The sequence below is a fragment of the Balaenoptera physalus genome (assembly GCF_965194825.1).
Source record: "Balaenoptera physalus genome assembly, chromosome: 8".
Lineage (NCBI taxonomy): Eukaryota > Metazoa > Chordata > Mammalia > Artiodactyla > Balaenopteridae > Balaenoptera > Balaenoptera physalus.
Window position 1 is genome coordinate 47588167 of NC_138887.1, and position 25506 is coordinate 47613672.

The 25506-nt window shown below is 36.4% G+C and overlaps 1 protein-coding gene and 1 pseudogene across 4 annotated transcripts in view; both read right to left on the reverse strand.

Moving 5' to 3' along the window:
* Nucleotides 1-25506, reverse strand: part of LOC309665790 (sugar phosphate exchanger 3 pseudogene) — a 306970-nt pseudogene that overhangs the window by 123423 nt on the left and 158041 nt on the right. The gene's annotated exons all lie outside the window — the stretch shown is intronic.
* SLC25A40 (solute carrier family 25 member 40) overlaps nucleotides 434-25506 on the reverse strand; it is a 49677-nt gene continuing 24604 nt past the window's right edge. For all 3 annotated transcript variants that reach the window (XM_082472515.1, XM_082472517.1, XM_082472516.1), the window contains 7 exons: nucleotides 13261-13328; nucleotides 11113-11237; nucleotides 10269-10442; nucleotides 6070-6179; nucleotides 3480-3561; nucleotides 1097-1177; nucleotides 434-738 (listed from right to left, as the gene is read on the reverse strand). In XM_082472515.1, coding sequence (XP_082328641.1) covers nucleotides 626-738; nucleotides 1097-1177; nucleotides 3480-3561; nucleotides 6070-6179; nucleotides 10269-10442; nucleotides 11113-11237; nucleotides 13261-13328 — 753 coding nt within the window. In that variant the 3' untranslated portion in view covers nucleotides 434-625. The remainder of the gene's footprint in view (nucleotides 739-1096; nucleotides 1178-3479; nucleotides 3562-6069; nucleotides 6180-10268; nucleotides 10443-11112; nucleotides 11238-13260; nucleotides 13329-25506) is intronic.

A 25506-nucleotide genomic window follows, 5' to 3' on the forward strand; every position in this document is an offset into this window, starting at 1 on the left:
ATAACCATACACCTCTGATCAGAGAAATCCTAATATTCATGAGGCCTTAGAACAGTAACAAGGTAAAAAAACAAAATACCAAATGCATGTGAATTAAAGAAAATAACTAACAGGTAATATGTGGTATATGTGAATAATGTTATCTAAAGACTGCCTTCCATTATCTACTTTGCTGAAATACTTAAATATCTATGCCCGTGATTTAAATGTGTATAAACGATTTGCGAATTTTTCTTTTAGACTCTGTACATCATTCAGCACACAATTCAAAATGTTCTGTTGTCTCTGACACACTCTCAATAGGATTAACTTACACGGAGATTTGTTACCAAACTCTGAGATTATTGCTTTCAGTGTAGAATAATTCTTCTTTTCTTTATAAGAATGCTCAATGGTGATGATTTCTGGAATATCTTTTTCAAAATCTCAAAAATTAGGATAAAAAATTTATTTAAAAATTAGGATTATGATTTAAATGCAAAGTAGAAATTTACTATTCATTTAAATTATAGATAAGAAAGATATAAAACCATTGTAAGATGATAATGGTGAAAAAAAGCTCTTGTCTAAGATTCTCCATCTTATTATTTGGTCATGGTGGTTATTTCAGGTTGAAATAGCATCTCTAGTATTGCTGTCTTCGAGCATTTTGTTTCTGGAAAAAAGACTTTCCAAATTCATATGTACTGATCATAACAGCACAAGCAGGAGCAATTTTAATTAAACGAGGAATTAGGCCTGAAAAGAGAACAGAAAAAATTCACAACAAATATTACCTTATTTTTTTAAATGTAACTTATTTGGTTTCGTTCTGATAGTTATCAAAGTAAGTGAAGTGATATATGAAATACTGTCCCATAAACTGTTGTCAAAGAAGAAGCCAAACTGCTTATTCCTCACCTCCTCTAGAAATATCAATAGTAAATCTACTGTTATTTAACATTTTTAAACTTTTATAGCAAAGATATTTAGGAGGAAATAGTAAATGTGGAATATTTTCAATAATTTCCTGCTGAAAGGTAATTTAGGAAGGTGATAGATTTAAAGGTAAAAGTAATCATTTTAGTCAATGATTTGATAAAGGAAATATTTTTACCTGTAAATAATCCGGAAAATCCATTCTTAGCAACAATGTTCTTCATTATAGCCCATGTTGACATTTGCAAAGGCATAGAAACTAAGTGTTAAAATAAAGAAATGATGCTATTGTAAGTAAGTTACCACTTAATTTCTAATACAGATAAAACACATAAAACAGTGTTTATGGCCTTGTGGTATATCATTTCACTATAGTAAGAACAGATCTGTTTACCTAAAGAGCTATTTTAAATCTTATTTTTAATAGTTGGATTCATTAAAAAGAAAAAATCATAAAGGCAGTTAAGTTTTAAGGTACATGGGACCAGATGCAATCAAGGAGGAATATACAGAAGACTTCTTCTGAATTGATGATGTTTGTTTTTTAAGCTTGGTGGTATGTATATCCTTTGTACTTTTTTCCACATCTTAAAAATCTTTCATAATGAAAAATTTTAAAGATGTACAGAAATCTTCATGGGGTTCCCAAAGCCAAAGTAAAGCCCTGATAACCATTTTTCATCAATTTTTATTGCATACATTAAAAAAATTTTTTTTTCCCAAAAAGAGGTTTTGAGGACAATAGCTCCTTCCTCCCTAGTGAGGTCCTGCTTTATTAAAACCTTTCTGAATACTAAATGTACCAGTCTTGAAATAAATTAAAGCAGTGCTGTCTCCTCCAAAGGGAAGATTTTTCCTGTAACTAACAGTAACATCTCACTTATTTGCAATTACTCAAATATCTGGAACACAGTAAAAACTAATTTATATATCTTTTGAAAACAGCAAAAATAGATGTTACTGAAGTTCAAACATAAACCTCATGAACGAGCTGTTTCATACATAAAGTTTGCTTACCTTCATTTTACACAACGATTACAAGCATCTGGCGTAGCCCACAGGCTACTAGATGCAATAGGTGAAAAAAGTCTGCCAAGAAGTAGGCATACTACCATGTGAAAACTGTGAAGCTGAAGATGTCAAAGTCGTGGTTTGAGACCACTGGATGATGGGCAAACACTCCTAAGTTATTCTCACTAGCTTCTGAGAGCTGCATTATGAAACTCTACAGTAATCAATGTGTACAGTGATGACAACGTGCAGTCATTAAGAAAGACTAAAGTACGTATTATTAAGTATGCCTAGGGAAAAAGGGAAAAGTAAGAGAAAGATAGCTTTCAAAACAGCTTTTTAGAATTTGCCACTTAATGAAGAGGGGCTCATTATCTCAAAATTTCTTTCATGTAAAATATCAGATTCTCTGCCTATAAAGATAAATGAGGCCTTGTGATTTACTTAAAGAAGCTAAACTATCAATATAAGTAGTGTAAGTATAGATATAGTAAATACATACACATTTTAAAACCAAGAACAAAATATTTATGACTGGAATTTAACTTTCTAAAAAAAGTCAATGATAAAAACTTTACAAGTTGGTAACTTATACTTCATGTTTAAATTATTTCATTTAAATTCTGGAAGCAACTGGTAAAAGAAAGGAGGCCAAGTAGCTGGGTATTTCTAATCTTATAGAACTCTCAAGTCCCAGACTGCTCTCTATTTTAATAGCAGGGTGAAATTAATGTAAAAGAGAAAGAACAGAAAGAGTTATCAACTGGAGGTAAGCCACTGCAGAGCTCTAACAGAACCTCAAAAGTATCTCCTGCCTAAAGATCCAGCATCAGAAGAGCTAATCCTACAGGTGATAAGCAACTTCTTACAGTGTAAGGAAACACTGTGATTATTAAATATTTCAAGCATAGACAACAGTAAAATAAACACTCATCTACTGACCATCCAAATTTATCAAATCCTAACAATTGTATGTTTCAGAAACAATCGAAGCCCCATTTCCAGTGGGCTTGCTATACTTTCTATAATAACGACAGAATGGATCTAGTAGAAGCAACTAAGAGTATGCTTTTGTTCTAGAAGAAATTATAGGTTACAAAGAAGTAGATGGGATAGTAGGCAGAAAAAACACATCAAAAGAAGGGAAGCTAAAAAATAAACAACAACAAAATGTGTATGCATACTAATGAAACAAGATGCACTAAGAAAAAAGATTTCCCAGTAATTGCCTATCCTTCACCCTGGTTTGCCTACATTTATTTGAAAGACTACTTACATAATTTAATCTTCTATATAGCAGGTATGAGACTTAACTCATGGCAGGCAAAATACATAGTCTTTAAGATTTCTTAAATTTTTTGTTTAGGTTTAGAGTATTTTTTTCTGGGCATTCCATTCTAACAGTGTATTAGTTTGAGTTAGATAAAGAGTAAGGTAACAAAGTAAAAAAAACGTATTGTTTTCCCTATTTTAGATATTCCTAACTTAGTATCTGGAAAGAAAAAATTTTTCATGGCATCTTAAAAATGTTGTAAATTAATTAAACTTACTTTTCCGACTTTCATATATCCAAAGTTGTGTCTGCTTTTGTGTTTTCACCACATCAAATGGCAAAGTTACAACAGCTGCAAACTAACAAAAAGTAAAACTGATTAATTTAAACCTATTTTTAAATTTTTCCTTAAGTATTTTAATATTCTGATTAGCACATTACTTAATAAGGATAGTAATAAAAATCATAACTAGCACATTAGTTAATAAGGATAGTAATAAAAATCATAACTAAAGTGAAACATAAAATGAAACCAGAGGTATTTAAAAGAAGCTCTATTAAAGAAAAAAGATATATGTCTTATGTATTCTTCCCAAAATTCAGGAGAAAGTAAACAGTCTCAGAAAAGTTCCCCTATTTTCCTGAGGTCACACAACTATTAGTGGCAGAGTCAGAATTCCAACCAGACCTCTTTGACTCTGAAACCAGTATTCACATTTTCTGATGCTCCTGTGTGTTCCATTATTCCTTTACTACATATGAAGGTATAATATTTTAATGTGGAAATTCTCAAGTATCTAGTAAGCATTTAAAATTTTCCAACAAATGTTTTTGAAATAAATATTATTAAAAATTAAATTTAAATAAAGAAAATGTACTTTTAGTTCTATATACCTTTTCTTTATAGGTTTCAACATATTTATCAAATGTAGCTCACAGATCACATTTTTAAAAACTTACCTCAAAATGAATCAATTTAACAATTATTTTCATAATGCCCTAATTAAGCAATGAAGGTTTTTTGAAAGAATAAATTCCCTGAGGAATGTCTCATTAATATTTGATACAACAATCATACAAAGTAAAACCTGGTCTCTATTTTTTGCTTCCCAACTCACATTTGGCCAATATGCTCATAAAATACCCTTTAAAATCATTTACATTTATTTCACCTGTCAATGTTAAAAGATTTAAGTTCTTGAAATCAGTTTCAAAGATCTCAGGTAAGATAAAATCAATTATTGTGTCTCCATGTCCACAATCTAACACATACAGTTGTCCCTTAGTATCCGGGGCGTATTGGTTACAGATACCCAAATCTGCAGATGCTCAAATCCCTTATATAAAATGGCGCAGTAGAGTCGGCCCTCCATATCTGCGGTTCTACATCCGTGGATTCAACAATCAGGAATCGAACTGGTTGACTCTGCAGATGCAGAACCTCTGGATAGGGAGGGCCGATGGGAGTATCAAAGGTAGCAACAATGTGGTATGAGCCTGACACCTTCTAAAATGATATGGTTTAGGCTATTTTGTTTTCTGACAGAAAACCTGGACATTGTCCCACTGATGTGCTTTTTCTGCTGTTATTTGATAACAGTCAAAAGGCAGCAATATTTTCTAAATCATTAAAATTTTTTAAAATAAGTTTTCTGTGTTAGGCAGAAGTAGTAAAATAGAGAACGTTCCTTCATATTACTGGAAAGCTGGAACAACAGCCTATAGCCATTATTCAATGGCTATAGGATATATAGCCATTTTTTTTTTAAGATATAAAGCATTAAGTACAGAATTGGTTCTACAATTCCAACTGTTATGAATCTCTAAATATAAATAGTACTTGTTTTTCTTCATTCGTGCTGGATTAAGATATAAATAAAATACAATTAAGTTACTTTTAATCACCTCACAAATAAGAAAGATAATGAAAAGATTTTGCTGGTATTCTAACTACTTAAATTGCTAAAAAGAACTGCTCTTTTACCTCAATAGTTTTATACCCCACTAGGCTTAATTTGACAGATCTCAGACCCGGGAATATTCACGTCTAAATTTTGAACACGATCTCAGGGGCTTCCTTAGCCTAGGTTTTCTGACACAGTTACTCCAGTACTTTTCTGCAGGTCTCCATGACCTCACTATGCTCCTTCACTCTTGTTTTCATTTGGTTCCAATATGTCAGCACATCACTCTGTGTCATCACAAATTCACTTTCTAAGTATGTGGGTATAAGAAAGCTCTTTGTGGCCAAGATCATGGTGATAAGAATCTGCATAAAGGAAGTCCACTACACAACTTTTCATTATGTGGAGGGGTGGCAAAAGGTGATGAACTCTCTACTACCCAAAAATGGTCATTTGAGATTTCTCCCTTCTGACTATAACTTTTATTAAAATTCTTTTAAGAGGTACTCAGCCAAAATGTTCCCAAAGAAACAGGAATTAGCAGCAAAGGATGAAATTACTTCTATTCAATCCGATTATACATATGAATGAGATGACACTCTATAAAATATTAAATAACCAGATCTACTGGCATTTAATGACCGAATTGCCAAATACCTTGTAAAGAATAAAGTACTATTTAAACTCTTACCATGATCACAACTGTAATGATCTAACAAATCTAAAAGATTCAGAAAAACATAATGTATTTGTAATATAATAAAAACATATAAAATGCATTTAAAAATATTTAATGGCTAGTAATTTATCTTCAAAATAGCGTAGTAAATACTTATAAAAATTTTAAAGCACTGCAGCCCCAAAGTACTATGTCAATAGACATGAAATGCCACATAATATTTTGTTTTATTTTAGTAAGACAATTATCACTATTGTGGAATATTAACAAAAGAATAAACTTACAGAACCAGATAATGCCCCTGAAGTAAAGTTGATCATAAATGTTGGTTCATATAAACCAGATTTTGCACACAACCACTTCTTTAAAACTTCATAGTTATACCAGTACATTGCTGTAAAAACAGAGAATGAAATGAACACATATTTAGAAATGAAATGTGGACTTTAAATAGTTAAGGAATACTGTATGTTAAAGAAAAGAGAATTCTAGTCTTGACACACCTTGCTTTCTGCTTAGACACATACTAGGCGAGATTTAAAAAAAAAAAAAATTCTCAATAATATTCTAGTAGTCTTATAAACAAAAAAACTATGCATCAGTAAAAAGTAGGACTTTAATTTCAAAACCTGACAAGGACAGGAGAGGAAAGGAAAAGTACAGTTCCGTCTCATTCATGTACACTGATGTAAAAATCCTAAAAAATAATAATCAGCAACTGAAGCCAGACTATCTCATAAACGATCACATGCTATGACTAAACTGAGTTATCTGATGAATGCAAAGGTAGTAAGTGCTTTAGATGCCATATACCACATTAACAGAATTGTATAATCATCTAAAAATGATGGAAAAGCATTTTATAAAATTCTATACACTTTCATTTAAAGCAAACAAATTTCTGGGCTTCCCTGGTGGTGCAGTGGTTGAGAGTCTGCCTGCCAATGCAGGGGACATGGGTTCGAGCCCTGGTCTGCGAGGATCCCACATGCCGCGGAGCGACTGGGCCCGTGAGCCACAACTACTGAGCTTGCGCGTCTGGAGCCTGTGCTCCGCAACAAGAGAGGCCGCGATAGTGAGAGGCCCGCGCACCGCGACGAAGAGTGGCCCCCGCTCGCCACAACTGGAGAAAGCCCTCGCACAGAAACGAAGAGCCAACACAGCCAAAAATAAATAAATAAATTTTAAAAAAAAAAGCAAACAAATTTCTTAGAAACCTAGGAATAAAAGGGAAATCCTCCGACTTGATAAAGGATATGCATCAAGAACTTGTAGCAAAAATTATTAATGGTGAGACAACAGAACTCTTTCCTTTAGAATGAGGAAAATGATAGGGATGCAACACTATCGTTGCTGCTATTCAAAATTGTACTAGGCAGCACAGTAAGCACAGTATTTATAGAAAGAAGCTGTAACTATTAAAAAATGAAGAAATAAAGTAGTTACAATTTACATATTGTCTACATAGAAAACCTAAAAGATAGGCAAATTAGAATCTTATAAGAGTTTACAAGTAGCTGAATATAAGCTAACAGACAAGAATTGACGGTAACAGTGCAGCAGCCACAAAGATTTAGACAGCTTTTTTTTAAATAGGTCTTTTAAAATAGGCACTAAAAGTTGTGCGTGAGTGGTACCTATAAATGAATGTTAGAAAAAGAGGTTGTACATGTAACCTTTATAAAGAAAATTCTAAATCTCTACTAAAAGACTTTATTTAAGAGTTATAAAGAAAAAGGATGTTCCTACAGCAAAAAAAAAAAAAGGTAACGTGAAGATTTTTTTATTATGCACTTTAATTTAGACAGTACTGTACTGTTAGCACAGGGTTAAACCAATTGGCCAGTGAAACACATCCATGCATATATGAAACTCTGATACGACAGGCGCCACAACAAACCCCTGCGGCAGGCATGGTTATTCAGCAGATGATGCCTGGATAAGTATCCATACGAGGAGGAAACGGACACTTATTTCAGCCGCGACCCCTAATCAATTATGGATAAATAAATGGCCAATGAAAGTGTCCAACCTCATTAACAATCAGGGAAATATAAGTTAAAGTGAGATACCACTTTATATTACTAGGTAAACAAAAATTAAGAACTTTTGGCAATAAAAGTGCTGGTGAGGGTTTGAAATGAAGCAGCAGGAAGCTAGTGGTTGTGATCTGCACAATCACTTTAGAAAAGGGTTTGATATTACCACATAAAATTTAAAACGTGTATATTTACATGAACCAGCAGATCTAAAACTGACGAGATTCTTATACCCATACACGTTAAAAAAATGTTCACAGCATTGTTTACTTGTTTTCTCAGACATAAACACGAGTGAAAACAAAACAGTTACACATGAAAACCAAGAATGAATCTTACATTTTTGAGTAAAATAAGTTATAAACCTCAAAAATAGGCAAAAGTCAGTAACATTATTTAGCAGTAATACATACATGGTAAAACTACTTTTTAAAAATCAAACGATAAAAATTCAGTGTAGTGGTTACCACTGAGGATGTGACAGTGGAGGTGGACATATGTGGTTTCATGATTATATAAATTCAATATTCTAATTCATATATTGAAGTGGTGACTTAACAGGTTTCCATTTTATTAGTGCACTTCATAATTTATATCTTCATTACTTTTTATGTATTAAATATAATTTAAAAAATGGAAAAGTATTGGTCTAGGAATCTATAATGTTTCTAAAAAGTGTAACTGAACACAAAACGTTGAAGAAAAATACTAATAGAAAGGGAAAGATGCAGAGATGTGAATGACAGCCCAAGAAAAGGAGTAACTCAAAGGGAAAAAGGAATGTTAATACAAGGGTTCTCAATAATTATTTCTTCCAGGTTTTAATTTTTATTTTTTTAAGATCTTTATTGGAGTATAATTGCTTTACAATGGCGTGTTAGTTTCTGCTTTATAACAAAGTGAATCAGCTATACGTATACATATATCCCCATAACCCCTCCCTCTTGCGTTTCCCTCCCACCCTCCCTATCCCACCCCTCTAGGTGGTCACAAAGCACTGAGCTGATCTCCCTGTGCTACGCAGCTGCTTCCCACTAGCTATCTACTTTACATTTGGTAGTGTATATATATATATGTCCATGCCACTCTCTCACTTCTTCCCAGCTTCCCCTTCCCCCTCCCCGTGTCCTCAAGTCCACTCTCTACTTCTGCATCTTTATTCCTGTCCTGCCCCTAGGTTCTTCAGAAGCATTTTTTTTTAGATTCCATATATATGTTAGCATACAGTATTTGTTTTTCTCTTTCTGACTTATTTCACTCTGTATGACAGACTGTAGGTCCATCCACCTCACTACAAATAACTCAATTTCACTCCTTTTTATGCCTGAGTAATATTCCATTGTATTGTATATATGCGCCACATCTTCTTTATCCACTCATATGTCGATGGACACTTAGGTTGCTTCCATGTCCTGGCTATTGTAAATAGTGCTGCAATCTTCCAGGTTTTAAATGGAAACTTCTGAGATTCACGAGAGAAATACTGGGCTGGCCACAGGATTTTCCCATAAGATGTTACCAAAGACCCAAAAGAACTTTTTGGCCAACCCAACACTACTGAAGTATGCACATTCTACAAGTTGTTATTTTTGCACTTCTTTTTCATGATTTTTCTCCCTTTGCATAATTCAATGATTAGCACAATCTTGAATCTGATTTATAATAGTCCCTACAGGACACTCAGTGGGGCAGATTTTTATCTTTAATAACTGAAAAAAGTAGGAGTCAATATAATTCACAGGTGGTCTTAAACGTATTTTTATTTTTTATTTTATAAATTTATTTATTTATTTGTTTGTTTCTTTGTGGCCGCATTGGGTCTTCGTTGCTGCGCACATGCTTTTCTCTGGTTGTGGCAAGCGGGGGCTACTCTTCGCTGTAGTGTGCGGGCTTCTCACTGTGGTGGCTTCTCTTGTTGCGGCGCGCAGGCTTCAGTAGTTGTGGCACGTGGGCTCAGTAGTTGTGGCTTGCGGGCTCTAGAGCACAGGCTCAGTAGTTGAGGCACATGGGCTCAGTCGCTCCACGGCATGTGGGATCTTCCCAGACCAGGGATCGAACCCATGTCCCCTGCCATTGGCAGGCGGATTCCTAACCACTGCACCACCAGGGAAGTCCCTTAAATGTATTTCATAATATCTTGATTTGTAGTACTTTACTTATCTTACTAATTATGACTTAATTTTAAAGGTACTTTGCATTATCTAACTATGAATACACACCAATTAATGTTTAAAAAGAAATCAAACATAAACACAAAGAGAAAAGAAAGCCAGGCTTGAATTAGAAACTGTTCATTCAATAAATACTTATCAAGATCTGAGAGCCCAACACTGAACTAGGAGTGTGTGGTCACTAAAGAAGATAACTTACCTTTAGCCTTAAAGGGTTTAAAATTTACTTGATTTAAAAGTGATATGTAAGGCAAACCTGCAGATAAACCCTACCTGAGAATGGTACATCTCTAAGAACGGTAGGAGCCCAGCCCCTCCAGAGGGAAATCCAGCCATCTTCAGACACTTTCTTGCTGACAAGTTGATGCAGTTCCTCGTAAGAAAACTTCTTAGACTGCATCTTGGTTCTAATCAATTCCAGTGGACTTATTACAGTTACTGCACCAACTAGTACAAACAAGCAAATATAACAAAAACAAAGCCATGCATTATGGAAACACACATGCAAAAATTAATATTTCATGCCTTTTTGTATTTTAAGCTTTTATTCTGAAATGAAGCAAACCTTAAAATCAAATATCTTATGATACCAACCATACTGGCTCAGATTTTTTTCTTGATAAAGGTATTTCACATACATTACTCTTTCTGGTTTCAACTCTTTCAAGAGCAGTTCCACAACCCTTACACATCAACGAGGACTACTACAAACCTCACTTCCACTGCACAGAGAAAAATGTCCTTCTGTGCAGAGGCAAATTTCCTTATGATTAAACTCTGAATCTCAAAGTCTACAAGGAAAATGATTAAAGACGTTGGCATTAATTTGACAGCTATCTGTTATCATCCTAAAATCTAGAATCTAAAGTCTAAAATCTCAAATCTAAAATCTCTGTCCAAGATTTGACAGGGATAGGCTGATCCCATCTCATTCTGATGGCAATCACCATACAATATGACTTCTAGAGTATAGATATTAACAAATTAGTACAAACTACAATGCAAAATATATCTTTACCAATACTCTGTATTTTAAACAAATTCTCTATGAATGTCAGAATTTTAAAACAAGCGTTAAGCAGAAATCAGAATGAAAATATAGTAATTTATTACTTACCTCTGGCCAGAATTCCAGCAACAATTGGTATGCGGCTTTCATTTTCTCCTAATTTAGATCTCAGAAGAGCAGTTAATTGGTCATAGCAGGTAAAATAAATAACTGTGGCAGGAACTGCCATCACTCTGTTAGAAACACAAAAAGATTTGTACAACATTATCAAAGGCTTAAGCATATTCTTATTGTTAAATATAAGATAAAATCCTTCTATTTTATATAAGCTGAAAACCACAACAAATCAGCCATGAGATCGATTTTTTTTTTTTTATTTAAAAAATTATTAGTGTTTAACTTAGTCAACAAAAAGGTGTAAAGTAGGTATCTGCTCTCCAAAGGTTTATATTGTAGTTGAGAAGTTAAGTTACAGAGCACCCAGTCAGGTCATAAATAGGAAAAGACAAATGAGGACACCTCTCTTTTTTTTTTCAAAGAAATTCACGTTCTTTTATTTATTTATTTATGACTGTACTGGGTCTTCGTTTCTGTGCGAGGGCTTTCTCTAGTTGTGGCAAGTGGGGACCACTCTTCATCGCGGTGCGCGGGCCTCTCACCATCACGGCCTCTCTTGTTGTGGAGCACAGGCTCCAGATGGGCAGGCTCAGTAATTGTGGCTCACGGGCCCAGTTGCTCCGTGGCATGTGGGATCTTCCCAGACCAGGGCTCGAACCCGTGTCCCCTGCATTGGCAGGCAGATTCTCAACCACTGCGCCACCAGGGAAGCCCCAAGGACACTTCTCTTATCTCCTTGACTTATTCTGTTTCTGGTCTTCCTTCCCAACTACATTACGATAACATGAAAATCACTAAAGTAAAAAGTACAAGCACAAGTGTAAAATTCTTTTGAACTGTGGACCATATACCATACCTGCTTGTAACTGAAAATAAATTACAATTAATGTCGCTGGAATTATATATACTAGAGTTCTGAGGAAATTCCAATGACTTATTCTTTCAAATGAAAATATCAAGAGGGAGTTATTAATTAAACACAAAGTTGCAGGTACTGTCATGTCATAGATATTAGCGCAACAAAAAACCAGTCTCTGTTTATGGCCTAACCAAGGACATTCACAGACCACACATGGAAATGCCTAATGTTCTACAGTGAAGTGTGACGATGAGAATTTAGGAATAAGACCGACTGCTGCTCTTGGATCTACCGCTAACTTTATAACCTCAGGCACTGTTTAGAATATATGCCTCAAAACTGACTAATCTGCTCTATAAAAAGATAAATTAGAAAGAAACGAGGCAGAGAAAGTCAAGATATTATGGGATTTTTACATTCAGCTTCAGCCTTACTAGCTTGTCATGTTAATTCATATAATAGCTAGTTAGTAGAGAATTATAATTATCTGGAAAAGGAAAGTATACATAGCACAATACCTCTCATTATTTTAGTAAAATAAACAGTCAAATGAACACTAAATTCTTAATTTCTGAACATGAAAAAAAAAAATTATGCTTGTGCACCAAAGTGAACACAGCAGGCCTAGCTGCTCTAATCTATATCTTCAGGAGGACCTATCTGTCTGCTTGACCTTTGGTCACCCCCAAGGAATTTAGCCCTTGGAATATTCCCTATAACAAGGTTTTTCTGTATGTCTGGAGCACTAAACCAGCTTGTCTAGGTTGATTTGTGCAAATGATGTGATTTTGGGTAAACATCTGCTTTCTTTTTGGGGCGCTAGGGTTTTGGTAATCACAGCTGGTCACAAACAGAATGTGCCTACGTCATCAGCCCGCAATACAAGCCCTAGACTCAGACTCCAGGGCTGCATGAGACGGAAACACTGCGTGTGCCACTGCAGCTCAGTGCCGGGAGAAGCAGCACACGCTCTGCAGTGTCACACGGGAGGGCTCAGGGTGCCTTTGCCTGGTCGACTCCTGTTGTGTCCTTTCCCCTTACTGATTCTGCTTTGTTTCTTTTGCTGTAATAAACTGCAGACATGAGTATCACTTCTTGAGGTCCTGTGAATCCTTCCAGCAAATCATCAAATGTGTGGACAGCTGTGAGATTCACAAAAAAATACTCTAGAAAATGAAAAAGCACTAATATTAAAAATGCATGATGTTGTCCAACGAGGCTGATTATAAGGCAAAATAACAACCATCATTTAGTAAGAAAAATATTAAATTTCAACTTACAAGGTAGGAGGAAGGCCACTCCACAGGGACTTAATTCCCTCATTTCGAATGATTTTCAAAAAGGCATCCTAAAATTATAATAGAAAGAAGTGGTCAAAATATATACCTGAACCTTATATACAAAAAAGTTTATGGTGATAATTGATTGGTAATTTGCTTCTTTCAAGCATTTATTTCTAAAATAAAAGCTTCAGTTTTATGTATGCCCATTCTTTAAAAAAAATAAAAGGAATTTTTCTCAACTTTCAAACACAAGTAAAGTATTTCTGGATGATACTTCCTGCTTACAGAATAAAATCTATATTACTCAGCTTGGGATTGTTCTACTTAGGGCTAAGAAGCAATGTTTTTCAAAGATTATTATAAAAAGGAAGTGGACGAATGGCAGAGATTAACTCTCCTGTCCAATTATGAAATCTGAGAAAATATTATTTAAACCCAATATCTGAAATCTCTGGAGAAGAACCAAAAGCAAGTAGAAACTATAGGGAAGCTTACTGTTGAAAGACAAAGTGCAATGAGTGAGATTTGCAAATTTACAGCTTTTTGCCTATGGGAGTTGCAAGGAAAAGCACATTTACTTGCTTGAGATGGCAAATATCAGAGTTCAGGCTGGGACTAATCAGAAAGTTACAAGGGAAATCCTAGGAAAAAAGGCTGCAGAGGACGTAAGCCTCCAAATTTAGAGACAAAATCAGCCACAGAACGTGGCTCACCACTAAATCATGCAACACCAGGAGAAGAAAAGAGAGTTCTGGCAAAAACAAACAAAAAAACCCCCAGCAACTAAAGGCTGGGTAGAAATTTCAGCTGCAGCCCACCACAATGGTACCTGAGTGTGAAGGCTGAATCCAGCCAAAGTTAACTGCCCTCTAGAACAGAACCGACTCTTTAGAAGAATATAAAAGAATCCACAGTCTTACAAAGCATTCTTCATAATGTTCAGTACCCAATCAAAATTCATTAGACATAAAAAGAAACAAGAAAATGTGCCCATACTCAAAGAAAAAGTAGTCAACAGAAACCAACACTGAGATGATTAAGACGAGGCAATCAGCAGAAAAGCACTCCAAAGCACCTATTATAAACACGTTCAAGAATTTAAAAGATGATGTATGCATAATGAATGGACAAATTTGCAATTTCAGCAAGGAAATAGTTACTATAAAAAAACTGCCAAATGAAAATTCTAAACCTGAAACGAAAAATTCACTAAGTGGGCTTAACAGCAGAAAGGAGACATCAAGGAGTCACTGGAGTTGAAGACAGAACTTATTAAATCTGAAGAAGGAAGAGAAAAAGAATGAAGAAAAATGGGAATTTCCTGGCAGTCCAGTGGTTAGGACTCTGCGTTTTCACTGCCAAGGGCCCAGTTCAATCCCTGATCAGGGAACTATGATCCAGCAACCTTTGCGGTGTGGCCAAAAAAAGAGAATGAAGAAAAAGTATCAGAGGCTCAGAGCCCTGAGGGGAAATATCAACACAGGTTTATGTGGAGTCATAGAGGAAAGGAAACAGAATAGAACAGGAAATTACCTGATGAAATGATGACCAAAATCTTCCCCAAATTAGTGAGAGATACCAGAGCCCAAAATCTCAAAAAAATCCCAACTGAATAAACACAAACAGGGACTTCCCTGCTGGCGCAGTGGTTAAGAATCCGCCTGCCAATGCTGAGGACACGGGTTCGATCCCTGGTCCGGGAAGATCCCACATGCCACGGAGCAACTAAGCCCGTGAACCACAACTACTAAGCCCGCATGCCATAACTACTGAAGCCCATGTACCTAGAGCACGTGCTCCACAACAAGAAGCCACCGCAATGAGAAGCCTGCGCGGCACAACAAAGAGTACCCCCTGCTCGCTGCAACTAGAGAAAGCCCACACGCAGCAACGAAGACCTAACAGCCAAAAATAAATTTTTAAAAAATGCTGTGAATTCAGAACACGATAAGAAAAATTATTTAAAAAACCAAACCAAAACAAACAAACAAAAAAACAAAAGAAAAATGACAAAATACATATAGGGAAAGGATGATAAATGAAGACTAACTTCTCATCAGACACATGAAAGGCCAAAAGACAATGTAATGACATATTTAAGGTGCTGAAAAAAAACTAACCCAGAATTCTATATGCTGCCAAACACACTTCAAAAATACTTTATAAGGACATTTCTGTAAGAACAAAAACTTAGAGACTACACTGCCAAAATACCTTCACTAAAGAAATGCTGTAAAAAGTTCTTCAGGATAAAGGGTCATAATGGCACCTTGCAACTACAATCTTCAGAAAGGCCGGAAGTACAAAAGAAATGCTAAGTAGGTGGTTACATGTAAAATACGTATTTCTCTCTTTTCTCTTTTTAACTATTTAAAAGACATAAGACTATTTAAATCAAAAATTCTAATTGTGAATTGTGGAATCTGTAAGGTAACAAGATGGACTATCAATGAAGCAATAGCACAGAGGAGGAGGAGGGAGTAAAGGATGTCAAGACTGTAAGGGGTCTGAGATTTCACTCTACTTGCTAGTTAACAAGTCAGCCTGCCACGGTATCATGAGAGACGGTAAAGACAAAACTCTCTGGGGTGAGACATAAAGTTTATTACTTGCGGCAGTAGCAGCAGCCAGAGTATCAGCATTTTGATGCCTGTTTCCTGAGCCCCAATTTCCACAGGGCAATGTGAAGAAGGCTAGATGACACCCGAACACACAGTGGGACTGCATTACAGGAAAGGAAATCTGACCTTAGGGAATCCAAATCCTTTCTAATAGGAAGTAAGGATGCCATCCCCTTGCTCTAGAGGGAAGCACTGTATCTTCCAAGGTTATTCACTCTACAAACATCCTTGAAAAGATGGTCAGGAACAAAGGGCAGCCAATGCCATGCTCACAAGATATGAAGAAATGTGAAACACTTTTGAAGAACTGTCTCCCTAGAAATGGGAATAGAGAAATCAATGTAATATTATTAAAATTCAAATAATCCAAAAAAAGGCAAGAAAGGAGGGAAAAAGGGAGCAGTTAGGGAAAAAAAAAAACCATACAGAGATAGTAGATTAACACCCAACCACATGAAAAATTACATTAAAGGACTAAATTTCCCAATTAAAAGCCACTATATCAACAGGCCTCCTGTAAAACAAGAGAAGATCCCAGCTAAAAGAACTGCAAAAGTCTCAGATCCTATCTGAGGAGACTCTAGGGTAAAAGAACAAAGCACAACTATATCACTGTCTTGGAGTAAAAGAATGGAAAAAGAGGCCATATAAACACTAATATGAGAAAGCTGAAAGGTGGCTATATTACATACAGATAAAAGACTTCAAGATAATGAACATTACTGGTGATAAAGAGATTTCATTATAATAAAAACGTATCAGAAAACATATCAAGTGAATGTTCCTAATGAGAGGTTCAAAACCCACGAAGCAAACCTGACAGAACTAAAAAAACAAAACAGACAAATCCTCAATCATAACTAAAGTTTATTACATCCTCTATCAGAGAATAATTTTAAAAATCTGTAAGAATTCAGAAGGTCTAAATGAAGCATCAGCCACCGTGACCTAATGGTTTATAGAACACTATACCCAACAACTGCAGAATACAGGTTTTAACGTGCACTAAAAATAGTCACCAAGACAGACCATATGTAGGGCCATTACACAAGACTCAATAAATCTCAAAAATCTGAAAACTTACAGAGTATGTTCCTTCGACCACATTGGAATTAAATTAGAAATCAGGAACAATAAGATATCTAGAAAAAAATCCAATTATTGGGAAATTGAATATTAGACTTCTAAATAATCCATGGCAAAAAAAATTACAAAGGAAATTAGAAAATATTTCAACTGATTGATAATGGAAACACAACACCAAAATTTGTGGAACACATCTAATTTAGTGCTTTGAAGGAAATTTATGGCTTTAAATGCTGAATTGAGAAAAGAAAGGCTTAAAGTCAATAATCCATGTTTCCACCCAAGAAAGTAGAAGACAATGACCAAAGTGAATCCAAAGAAGAATTCTGATTTCTGGTCCCATATGTAAAGAGCTTGTAAGTCGTCACTTCCGTCCTCACAACAAAAAACCTGAACAAACTGAAAAATCAACAACTCCTCTTAGACTGATCAGAGAATTGAGGTCACAGGTCAAACCGCTGCCTTGAACACTGGAGAGACAGACAGACAGATACAGAGACTCACTCACAGCTTACTAGAGTAGAAGCCCAAAGTCAGAACCAGGACCAATAGGAAAACTTTAAACTATAATTGACAGATTGCTCAGTGTAGACTAACTCAAGAATCAAAAACTCTGAGGGGGCTATTGTAGGAGGGTCCTTATGCTTTCATGACTTTCAGTTCCATGAGCCCTACCATGTTCTCACTGTTAGGATCAGAAAAAAATCCCCTCCTGTTTCCAGCAGGGTAAGGGGAAAAGTAACCATTTTTGAAATATGCCCCAAATCTCTATTCTCCTTAAAATCTTACACTCAAGGGAAACTATTTTACTATCTGAGGGGTCTCCAGGAAAACCCAAAGACAACAGGCAAGACAAAAACTAGGACAGTAGAGGAAATTTTAGTCTCTGACAACACAGCTAAAACAAGAAGTAAGCACAGCCTAATGTCTAGCCAGATAAACTTAAAGCTCACATTAAAGGTCTATCTACCTCAGTCTTTTAACCAAATACATCATGTCCAGCTTTCAACAAAAAGAATTACAAACCATGCTAAAAGGCAAAAAATATAGTCTGAAGAAACAAACCAAGCATCAGAACCAGATTCAGATATGGCAGAGATCTTGGAAGGATCGGACTGGGGATTTTTAAATAACAATGATGAATATGCTAAGGGTTCTTACAGTGGTATCAGAGAAGGAGTAGTGGAGAGTCAGGACTTTTACCATCACCTGACAGTAATGAGACTACCCCCCACCAGTGGCAGTGGAAATCACAAGGGGAGTCAGAAATTCCACTCCCACTGTCTTAGTCTGTTGAGGCTGCTTAACAAAACACCACAGACTGGATAGCTTATGAACAACATAAACTGATTTCTCACAGTTCTCAAGGCTGGAAGTCCAAGATCAGGGTGCTGGCAAGGTCAAATGAGGGTCCTCTTCTGGATCTCAGACTTCTCACTGTGTCCTCACAAGGCAGAAGGGGCAAGGGAGCGCTCTGGGGTCTCTTTACTAAGGGCATTAATCTCATGAGGTCTCTGCCCTCATGGCCTAATCAACTCCCAAAGGCTCCACCTCCTAAAACAACTGCATCAGGCATAAGCATTTCAGCATATGAATTTGCGGGGGACACAAACATTCAGACCATACTGTCCAACAGCAAAGAGCCCTCCCCCACATTCTATGTGTCAGTGGAGGCTGAGTGAGGAACCTGGACTTCCAGTTCTGCCCAGACATAACAGGGTGGCACCCCTCTTCCTCTGAGTTAACAGGGTCAAAAAGGCCAATTAAATAGAATGTTTAAATGAGATTCAGAGTTGCATAACATAATACTCAAAATTTCCTGGTTTCAGTAAAAAAAAAAAAAAAAATCACTTGTCATTTTAAGAAGCAGGAAGAGGGAATTCCCTGGCGGTCCAGCAGTTAGGACTTGGCACTCTCACTGCCAGGGGCCCGGGTTTGATCCCTGGTCGGGGAACTAAGATCCCGCAAGCCGCACAGCGTGGCAAATAAATAAATAAGCAGGCAGATGTCAGACTGAATGAAAAGAGACAATAAATAGATACCAACACTGAGACTGACAGAAATTAGAATTATCTGACAAAGATTTTAAAACAGTCAACATAGGAATCATTGAATGATCACTTACAAACATGTCTGAAACTAATGAAAAATTAGAAAGCCTCAGCAAAGGAATATATACACAAAAACCTATAAATCAAAATGGGATCTTACAACTGGCACCGCAGAAATACAGAGGATCATAATAGATTACTATGAACAACTATATGCCAGTAAAATGGATGACCAAGAAAAAAATGGAAAAACTCCTAAATGTACAATCTCCAAACAATGAACCAGGAAGAAATAGAAAATACAAACAGATGAAATGCCAGTAATGAAACTGAATCAGTAATTTTAAAACTCCCAACAAACAAAAGTCCAGGACCAGATGGCTTCGCAGGTAAATTCTACCAAACACTTAGAGAAAATTTAACACCTATCCTTCCAAAACTATTCCAAAAAATTGCACAGGAAGGAACACTTCTGAACTCATTCTATGAGGCCAGCATTGCCCTGATACCAAAACCAGACAAAGATATCACACCAAAAAAGAAAATGATAGGCCAATATCACTGATGACATAGATGCAAAAATCCTCAATAAAGTATGAGCAAACCGAATTCAACAATATGATAAGCAATGATCAAAAGGGATCATACACCAGGATCAAGTGGGATTTATCCCAGGGATGCGAGGATGGTTCAATATCCATAAATCAATCAATGATACACCACAATAACAAACTGAAGAATAAAATCCATATGATCATCTCAACAGATGCAGAAAAAGCTTCTGAAAAAACTCAACATTCATGCATGATAAAAACTCTCAACAAAGTGGGTATATGGTTAATAGAGGGAACATACCTCAACATAATAAAAGCTATATACAACAAGCCCACAGCTAGCATCATACTCAACAGTTAAAAGCTGAAACCATTTCCTCTAAAATCAGGAACAAGACAAGGATGCCCACTCTCACTACTTTTATTCACCATAGTTTATTCAACATAGTTTTGGAAGTCCTAGCCACAGCAGTCAGAGAAGAGAAAAATAAAAGGAATCCAAACTGGAAAGGAAGAAGTAAAACTGTCACTGTTTGCAGATGACATGATACTATACATAGTAAATCCTAAAGATGCTAGCAGAAAAATACTAGAGCTCCTCAACGAATTTGGTAAAATTGCAAGATACTAAATTAATATACAGAAATCTGTTGCATTTCTATACACTAACAACAAGCTATCAGAAAGGGAAATTAAGGAAATAATCCCATTCACAATCACATCAAAAAGGATAAAATATCTAGGAATAAATCTAAGGAGGTAAAATACTGAACTCAGAAAATTATAAGAAATTGAAGATGACACAAACAGATGTTCTTGGATTGGAAGAATTAATACTGTTGGGACTTCCCTGGTGGCGCAGTGGTTAACAATCCACCTGCCAATGCAGGGGACACGGGTTCGATCCCTGGACCAGAAAGATCCCACATGCTGCGGAGTAACTAAGCCCATTCGCCACAACTACTGAGCCTGCGCTCTAGAGCCCATGAGCCACAACTACTGAAGCCCGCGCACCTAGAGCCCATGCTCCACAACAAAGAGAAGCCACCGCAATGAGAAGCCCACACACTGCAATGAAGAGTAGCCTCCGCTCACCGCAACTAGAGAAAAAGCCCGTGCACAGCAACGAAGACCCAATGCAGCCCAAAATAAAAAATAAATAAAATAAATTTTTAAAAAAAAGAATTAACACTGTTAAAATGATCATACTACCGAAGGCAATCTACAGATTCAATGCAATACCTATCAAAATACCAATGGCATTTTTCACAGAACTAGAACAAATAATTCTAAAATTTGTATGGAGGGCTTCCCTGGTGGCGCAGTGGTTGAGAATCTGCCTGCCAATGCAGGGGACACGGGTTCAAGCCCTGGGCTGGGAAGATCCCACATGCCGCGGAGCAACTAGGCCCGTGAGCCACAACTACTGAGCCTGCGCGTCTGGAGCCTGTGCTCTGCAGCAAGAGAGGCCGCGACAGTGAGAGGCCCGCGCACTGCGATGAAGAGTGACCCCCCACTTGCCGCAACTAGAGAAAGCCCTCGCACAGAAACGAAGACCCAACACAGCCATAAATAAAGAAATAAAGAAATAAATAAAAATTAAAAAAAAAAAATTTGTATGGAAACACAAAAGACCCTGAATCATCAAAGCAATCTTGAGAAAGAACAACAAAGCTGGAGGTATCATTGTCCCCAATTCCAAACATATTATAAGGCTACAATAATCAAAACAATATGGTACTGGCACAAAAACAGACACATAGATCAATGGAATAGAATAGAGAGCCCAGGAATGAACCCACACTTATATGGGCAATTAATCTATAATAAAGGAGGCAAGAATATACAATGGGGAAAAGACAGCCTCTTCAATAAACAATGTTGGGAAAACTGGACAGCTACATGCAAAAGAATCAAACTGGACTACTCTCACACCATGCACAAAAAAATATTCAAGGACTTCCCTGGTGATACAGTGGTTAAGAATCTGCCTGCCAATGCAGGGGACACGGGTTCAATCCCTGCTCCAGGAAGATCCCACATGCCACGGAGCAACAAAGCCCATGTACCACAACTACTGAGCCTGCGCTCTAGAGCCCGAGCCACAACTACTAAGCCTGCTTGCCACAACTACTGAAACCCATATGCCTAGAGCCCGTGCTCCACAATAAGAGAAGCCACCGCAATGAGAAATGAGAAGCCCATGCACCACAACGAAGAGGAGCCCCCGCTCGCTGCAACTAGAGAAAGCCCGCATGCAGCAACGAAGACTCGACGCAGCTAAAAATAAATTAATTAATTAAAAAGAAAAATTCAAAATGGATTAGACTTAAACTTAAGACCTGAAGCCAAAAAACTTAATAGAAAAAAACATAGGCAGGGGACTTCCCTGGTAGTGCAGTGGGTAAGACTCTGTGCTCCCAATGCAGGGGGCCTGGGTTCAATCTCTGGTCAGGGAACTAGATCCCACATGCATGCCGCAACTAAGAGTTCCCATGCCACAACTAAGAAGTCTGCATGCCACAACTAAGAAGCCCACATGCCGCAACTAAGAAGCCCACATGCCGCAACTAAGAGTCCACATGCCACAACTAAAGATCCCACATGCCGCAACGAAGATCCCGCGTACCACAACTAAGACCTGGTGCAGCCAAAATAAATAAATAATTTTTTAAAAAGAAGAAGAAAACATAGGCAGTATGCTCTTCAACACTGGTCTTTGCAATATTTTTTTGGATATGTCTCCTCAGGCAAGGGAAACAAAAGGAAAAACAAACAAATGGGACTACATCAAACTAAAAAGATTTTGAACAGCAAAGAAAACTATCAACAAGACGAAAAGGCTACCCACTGAACCAGAGAAAATATTTGCAAATGATATATCCAACAGGTGGTGAATACCCAAAACATACAAAGAACTTATAGAAGTGAACATCAAAAAAACCAAAAAAACCTGATTTAAAAAATTAGCAGAGAATCTAAACAGATATTTTTCCAAAGAAGACATACAAATGGCCAACAGGCACATGAAAAGATGCTCACCATCACTAATCATCAGGGAAATGCCAATCAAAACCACGATGAGATATCACCTCACACCTGTAAAAATGGCTATTATCCAAAAGACAACAAATAACAAGTGTTGGCAAGGATGTGGAGAAAAGGGAACTCTTATGCACTGTTGGTGGGAATGTAAATTAGTGCAGCCACAATGGAAAACAGTATGAAGTTTCGTCAAAAAACTTTAAACAGGGCTTCCTTGGTGGCGCAGTGGTTGAGAATCTGCCTGCCAATACAGGGGACACGGGTTCGAGCCCTGGTCTGGGAAGATCCCACATGACACGGAGCAACTGGGCCCGTGAGCCACAATTACTGAGCCTGCGCGTCTGGAGGCTGTGCTCCGCAGCAAGAGAGGCCGCGATAGTGAGAGGCCCGCGCACCGCGATGAAGAGTGGCCCCCGCTTGCCATAACTAGAGAAAGCCCTCCCACAGAAACGAAGACCCAACACAGCCATAAATAAATAAATAATTAATTAATTAATTAAAAAGAATTAAATCTTAAAAAAAAAAAAAAAAAAAAAAACTTTAAACAGAAGTACCATATGACCCAGCAATTCCACTCATGGGTATGTATACAAAGAAAACAAAAATACTAATTCAAAAAGGTATATGCACCCTATGTTCACTGAAGCATTATTTACAATAACCAAGATATGAAAGCAACGTAAATAGATGAATGGATAAAGAAAATGTGAGATATAGATATAGATACCTATCTATCTATTGATAGGTCGATAGACAGATAGATAATGGACTATTACTCAGCCATCGAAAAGAATGAAATAATGCCATGTGTGACAACATGGATGGACCTAGAGGGTATTATGCTAATTGAAATAAGTTAGACAGAGAAAGACAAATACTGTATCATTTCCCTTATATGTGGAATCTAAAAAAACAAAACAAATGAACAAACACAACAAAACAGAAACAGAGTTATAGATACAGAGAACAAACAGGTGGTTGCCAGAGGGGAGGGGGAGGAGAGAGAGGAAAGAAATAGGTAAGGGAGATTAGGAGGTATAAACTTCCAGTTACAAAGTAAAGGATTCAAGGGGATGAAATGTATCTTGTGAGGAATACAGACAATAACTATGTAATATTTTTACATGGTGACATACAGTAACTAGAATTATCATGGTAATCATTTTGATATGCATAGAAATATATCAAATCACTATGTTGTGTAACAGGAACATAGTATTGTAGGTTAATTATACTTCAAAAACAAACTCATAAAAAAGAGATGAGATTTGTGGTTACCAGAGTTGGGGGGTGGGGGGAAGGGAGAATTGGATGAAGGCCAAAAGGTACAAACTTCCAGTTATAAGATAAATAAGTACTAATAAATGATGTACAACATGATAAAGATAATGAACACGGCTGTATGTTATACACTGAAGTTGTTAACAGAGTAAATCCTAAGAGTTCTCATCACAAAAAATGTTTTTTCTATTTCTTTAATTTTGTATCTGTGAGATGATGGATGGTGATTATTCTGGAAATCATTTCATGACATATGTAAGTCAAATCATTATGCTGTACACCTTAGACTTATACAGTGCTGTATGTCAATTATATCTAGAAAAAAAACCAGACTGGAACACTCAACACAGTAAAGATGTCATTTCTCTCCAAATAAGACATACAGGTTTAACACAATTCCTATAAAAATCTCATCAAGATTTTTTGTAGGTATATACAAGATTATTCTAAAATTTATAGGCAAAAACAAAGAAACTTTGGAAATAGCTAAAACAACTTTCAAAAAGAAAAATAAGAATAAAGTGGGAGGAATCAGTTTACCTGATTTCAGGACTTATTCTATAGCTACGCTAAGACCGTGTGGTACTGATGCAGGTAACAGACAAATGTTACAGAATAAACAACCTAGAAGTAGATCCACACGATATGCCCAAGTGATTTCTGACAATGTGCAAAGGCATCTTAATGGAGAAAAGATAGCCTTTTCAACAAACGCAACTGGACAAACACATGCTAAAACAAACAAAGAGGATCAAACTTCAACCTCAAACCCATACATTATATAAGAATGACTCAAAATGGATCAAGGACTTTAAAAACAGGAGAAAAATCTTCAGATCTTTGGGTAAATAAAGAGTTCTTAGATTAGATTTGACACCAAAAGCATGATCTATAAAGAAAAAATTGACAAATTGACAAAATTCATCAAAATGAATAACTTTTACTCCATGAAAGACCCTGTTTAAGAGTATAAGAAGGGAAGTTAGAGTGAGAAAGAATGTTTAGTAATCACATCTTCAACAAAGGACTCGTATCTAGATAGTATAAGGAGCATTTAAAACTTAACAGTAAAAATACAAACAGTTCAATTAGAAAATGGGCAAAAGACCTGAAGAGCCATTTCACTGAAGAGGATATACTGATGGCTAATAAACATATGAATAGGTTTTCAACATCACTAACCACTAGGGAAATGTAAATTAAAACCACAATGAGATATTACTACACACCTATCATAATTGCTAAAATAAAAATAGTGACAACACCAAATGCTAGTGAGATTGTGGAGACGTTACATCAGTCATACATTGCCACTGGGAATGTACAATGGTCCTATCAGTCTCATAAACAGGTTGGCAGTTTCTTAAACCCTAAACATGCAACTACTACATGACCCAACAACTGCACCCATGGACATTTACCCCAGAGAAATGAAGACTAACAGTGATATTATGATTAATAATAAGAAATATACATTTTGGCCTTAATCCATGGTTCCTGGCACACAGCTCCAAAACTCTTATAATTTCCTAATTAATACAGAGCAAAGGAAGCATCTTCTGTTGATAATTTTTGGTCTTTTGTTCCAGTCCTGAAATAGCTCCA